At 66.8% G+C, this 5,224-nt stretch overlaps 1 protein-coding gene across 1 annotated transcript; it reads left to right on the forward strand.

The window, feature by feature from the left end:
• Positions 1-221: 221 nt before the first annotated feature.
• LOC309582497 (GRAM domain-containing protein 2A-like) lies at positions 222-3,735 on the forward strand (the record flags this gene model as incomplete). The annotated part of the gene is made up of 12 exons (XM_082297678.1): positions 222-642; positions 1,029-1,191; positions 1,286-1,361; positions 1,564-1,737; positions 1,830-1,928; positions 2,057-2,128; positions 2,205-2,264; positions 2,509-2,572; positions 2,849-2,959; positions 3,063-3,165; positions 3,374-3,481; positions 3,550-3,735. The coding sequence occupies 12 exons, from the start codon at positions 222-224 to the stop codon at positions 3,563-3,565; spliced, it is 1,467 nt and encodes a 488-aa protein (XP_082153804.1). The 3' UTR covers positions 3,566-3,735.
• Between the last annotated feature and the right edge of the window lie 1,489 nt (positions 3,736-5,224).

Here is a 5,224-nt window from a genome sequence, read left to right on the forward strand (position 1 = left end):
GGGCCCCCGGGGGGGCGCGGTCCGGGCTCTGCCCAGCGCCCCCGGCCCGGCCGCGCCCCCTCCCCACTTTCCTCTGGGGGTCCCTGTCCCACGGCAGAAACCCCCAGGGCGAGGGGCGGCCGTGCCCCGGCACTGCCCGGCGTTGGGGGCCGGGGCAAGAAGGAGGGGAGCGGGCACCGGGCGGACGATGCTGTGCGGTGTCCCGGGATTGCGGGGTGCCCATGGATTGCGGGGTGTCCCGGGATTGCGGGGTGCCCATGGATTGCGGGGTGCCCGTAGAACCGCGAAATGCCACAGGATTGCAGAGTGCCGCGGGACTGTGGCTGTGCCGCTCCGGCTCTCAGCACTGCTGGGACTGGAGTGCATTTGCAGCTGGTTTGGGGGGCGGCTGGGTGGTCCCGCATGCCTCCGGGGGCCGGGCGGGGGCTCACCCCGCACAGCCCCGGGGTGTCCCGGGCTGGGGCTACCCCGGCCGCTCCCTGCGAACCCGCCGCGGCCGCCCGGCCCCGCCCGCTGCCTTTCCTCGGGAGGAGGAGGAGGAGGAAGAGGAGGAGGTGGCAGCGGAGCAGGAACGGCGCTGGAAGGAGTGGGAGCGGGACAGCTCCGACGGGACGGGGGGAACCCGGCTGTGCCCCCCAGCAGGTACAGAGCGGGGGGCGCGGGGCGCGCCCGGGACGGGGCCCCGGGGCCGCGCGTGGGTCCGGGACCGCAGCTGCATTCCCGTCCCCGTGGAGCCAGCCCGGCCACGCACTCCCGCAGCCAGCACCGGCCGGGACACGGGCCGGCACCCCCCGGTCCAGGGATCACTTTCGCCGTCACCCGCCGGTACACGGATCACCACTTCCCCGTTCCCCCGGCCCCCGCTCCCCACAGGGATCGCAGCCGGCACATGATACCGTGGGACAGGCAAAGGGCTCATGCGACCCGGTGGGCTTTGCTCTCCCGGTCCCGGCGTGGCCTGAGCCCTGTCCCCATGTCCTCCCCAGTGGAGGAATAGGTTGGTGACCCTGGGAGCTGCTGTACCGCAGGAATGGACCGTCCCCACAACCTGCCCCCTCTCCCCGAGCTGTCGGACTCATCCCTCTTGCCGGGGAAGCTGAGACGCGGCAGGCAGCGGGTCCTGGGGGAGAAGCAGTGGCGGAGCCTGGAAGAGAGGGGAAGTGCCCAGCTGGGGCAGCCCAAGCTCACCAGGTGGGTGCTGGCACCTCACGGAGACACATCCCGCACCCCAGCCCCGCATCCCACCTGTGCCCTTCGAGTCACTCCCTCCGATGCCTCCTTCCAGATCCAGGACCTATGAGTCCTCCTGCAAGGAGACAGAGCAGGAGGCCACGGGCAGGCAGGGACCACCATCCCCTTCGGTGAGTCTTGGGGTACTGGAGCTGAGGAGCAGGACCCCAGCGCCAGCCCCAGCCCCATGGTCTCGGCTGGACGCTCTCTTGGGGCGGGGGCCATGGGAGGGCTCGTCCCAGTTCCGTGGCAGTCGTGGTGATGGAGCAGGGGGCTGCAGGATGGCTGCAGTGCCAGGGCAGGCCCTGAGCACCATCCCCCGACCTCCCGCAGCTGAGCAAGCAGGACAGCAGCTACCGCCGGGCCTTCGGGGAGCTCGCTGAGCAGAACGTGCTGCTGGGCTGCTTCTCCTGCGCCTGGCAAAGAGAGATGCCCTACCACGGCCGCCTCTACGTGTCCTCCCACCACATCTGCTTCCACTCCAACCTCCTGCTCAAGGACATCAAGGTGGGCTGGAGCGGGCGTGGGGCCGGCGGCACAGGCAGGGGCACAGGTGGCAGCCAGGAACACGGTGACACAGCCTGTCCCCTCTGGCACAGGCTGTGGTCCCTGTTGACTCCATCACAGCCCTCAAAAAGACCAACATGGCACGGCTGGTGCCCAACGCAATCAGCATCCGCACAGCCAAGGGGGAGAAGGTGAGAGTGGGGACGGTGCTGGGGGGCAGCTGCACCCGGGGCTATTTGGAATGTCCTGGTCCCCATGGGCTCTGGGCCATGACCGAGGGGGCAGCTCTGGCACAAATCCCCTTCCTGCTCTCTGGCAGTTCCTCTTCGTGTCACTGCGCCAGCGAGAGGCAACATACCAGCTCCTGAGGTCAGTCTGCAAACACCTGCAGGTACGCGGGGGCTGGATGGGGAGGGGGGCTCCATCCATCCATGGCAGGGCACCACTCTTCATCTCTCCTCATCCAGGACAGTGGCCAGAGCCCTCGAGACTCAGTGGACAGTGAGGAAACCTTGAGGAAGTCTCCGGTAAAAGCCATGGAATAGAGGGCAGGAGGGTGCAGCAGAAGGAGGGGTGGTCCCAGACCCCTGGATGGGGTGGGCTGGGTGCAGTGGGCCCTGGGAAGACTTGGGGGGGAAACATGAAAAGCGCAGACCCCAGGACCCTCCCTTGTGGGTGACACAGGTCCCATCAGGTCCTGCCCATGTCCCCATGGCAGTGGGGCAGGTGCCTTGGGGAAACACACCATGACCAGGGCTTGTCCTTTTCCAGATCTTGAGGCAGTCGGGCCTGGAGCAGAGCACCCCGGAGCCCAACAGCCTCCAAGAGTCCCTGGGTGAGTGGCCACCCTGGTGCACCCCTCACACGCTCACAGCCCCCTGCTTGTGTCCCCACTCACAGTCGTGCCCCTGCCCGTGCTGGCAGCTCTGGGTTCTGCTCCCCCTCCCCAGACACACACGGGCTGGGAGGGACCGCGCGGCCCTCGCCCCCCCGACCAGCATCTCTCGCAGCACCAGGGAGGGCAGGATCGGCTCTTTGTGGCCCCGTGTGCCCCCAGGACGCCTAGACCCCTCCCTGGGGCACTCATTAAGTGTCTCCTGGTCACCTACAGACGAGCCAAGCCCGACATCAAGGCAAGCGGCGGAGGAGGATAATGAGGTGGCCCTGCTGGTTCCCAGCAGCAGCGAATGGGTGCCCTCGGCAGGGACACGTGGCCTCTGGGGTGGGTCAAGGGGCTCGGGATGGGGAGATGATGCTGGGGGTTTACACCCTGGCAGAGCGGAGCACGGACTCTCAGTGCCACTAACACTGCCTTGTCCTGGCAGGGGGACCCCACACGGTGCTCTGCACCTGGGCCACTGCACTTTGGTCCCGGATACTCCCCCAGCGGAGCCCTCTCAACATCATCATCATCATCTACCTGCTGCTGTGAGTCCCCAGGACCTGCTCACACCCCTGCTCCCCATCCCTACTGAGCCCCGACACAGCCTCTCCAGGGTGGCACTGGCGGGCCGGGGTTCCCGCATTTCCCCGGGACACCCATCCCCAGGGCGAGCACACGGGAGCTTGGCCGTGGCACTGCTCCTGCCCCATGTCCCGACCCTGTGCCCCCTGGCTGATGCTGGCCTGTCCCCAGCATGGTGGCCTTGCTGCTGTCCTCGGGGTACATCGGTCTGCGCATCGTGGAGCTGGAGCAGCAGCTGGCGTTCGTGGGGGCTCAGCCAGACCTCAACCTGTCACAGCAGTGAGTGGTGGGGCATGGGGGGACCTCTGTCCCCAGCAGAGACCCCCCCTCACCCTGCCTCCCCTCAGGTACAAGACAACGTGAGGCCAGTGAGGACCCGGCCACCTCCAGAGCCCCAGCCGGGGGCTCAGGGGCTGCTCCGAGCCTTCCTTGGCCTCTCAGGGGCCTCTGTCACCGAGTGCCTTCCAGCCCCCCGCGATGCCTGGGAAGCCCACGTGGGCCGTGAGGCTCCACCTCGCTCTGCCCACCCTGAGCAGCAGCAGAAGGGACCCAGAGAGCTCCCGGCAGGGCACAGAGCAGGGAAGGGGGGCTGGAGTCTGCACCAGCACCCACCCAGCCCTCCCTGCCAAGGGGAGCAGGCAGAGGGGGCCAAGCCACAGGCAAGGCAGGGGCACAGAGAACAGAATATTTTATTAATAAAGATTAATAAAATCTGTATTGTTTTAATACTTATTATTTGCTGGGCCAGATGGCACAGCATGAGCATGAGCCAGTCCCCCATCACGCACCCCCTGCTCCCCAGAACAGACCAGGACACAGCAGGACCAGGGGCTTTTACTCTTTGACGGGTGTGGGGAGGCAGCTCCAGGTGCTGATGTCCCAGGGGTCCAGGGAGCAGCAGGAGACTCTGAGCAGTCCCCCGCGGCTCTGGCTGCTGGTGACAATGGGGGACAGAGGGGAAGGGGGCAGTGGGGGTGCACCAGGGAGCCCCAGGGCCCTGCATCTGGCCAGGCCTTGGATCTTACCCTACTCCTTCCCTAGGACCGGGCTCACCTGGCAGAGGAACGGGTTCCAGCAGGTGCAGGGTCTCAGGTACACGGTGGGGACAGTGGGGTCCCACAGGTCCTGAGCATAAGCTGGGGGTGGGAGCAGAGCTGGGGGCACAGCAGGACCTGCACCCAGCCCAAAGCCCTGGAACCTAATCCCATTCTGGGCCAGTCAAGGGGCCCTGGGGCTTCCCCCAAGCACCAAGGTGGGGAAACTGAGGCACTGACAGCTCCTTGTTCCACTCTTTCCTCTGTGCCATTTCCTGGGCCATCCCTTCCCCAGACCCACAGCTCAGCTCCGTGCCTGGGGCAGCAGCAGTGGGTGATGCCAAGGTCAGGGATCCCTCCACTCATCCTGCTGCTCAGCCCCATGGACCAGCTCTGCCCCACACCACCCAGCCCGGGGGCGGTTTTCCAGCAGCAGGCCTCATCCCCAGAGCATGAGACACTAGTCACTGGGGGGAGGGAGCTGCTAGGGTTCCATGTCCCTCCCGAGGGCTGGAACAAGGCACAGGTGTGGGGGCACAGGGCTGCACCCCACTGGAGAGGTGTCCCCGGTCCACAGCGCTCCAGTGCCCAGGGAGGGGATGTTCCCCCCATGTGAGGGTCCCACCTGCATGGGGACAGCAGGACTCCTGACTCAAGGGCCTGCGGGACCGAGGGGCTCTGCACCCCCAGCCTCGCTGCAGCCATCCCCTGGCAACTGCCCCACACCAAGGAGGGGCTGTGCCAGGCCAGGGGCCCCTTCTCCTCCTTCCTGCCGTGCCAAGGGGCACAGGGCAGGGCAGGCAGGGGGCAACTGTGCCCTTTCCCAGAAGCAGGAAAGCAAACAGGAGCAGGAAGCTGGGAGCAATAAACCTCAGCTGAGAGCTGCGCCAAGAAAGTTGGTACCTGCAGAGGTGGGGTGGGGACCCCGGGGACTTGCTGTGCCCTTCACTGGGGAGAAGCAAAGCAGAGCCATGGAGCCCAACCCCAA

This window comes from Coloeus monedula (assembly GCF_965178545.1).
Source record: "Coloeus monedula genome assembly, chromosome: 27".
Lineage (NCBI taxonomy): Eukaryota > Metazoa > Chordata > Aves > Passeriformes > Corvidae > Coloeus > Coloeus monedula.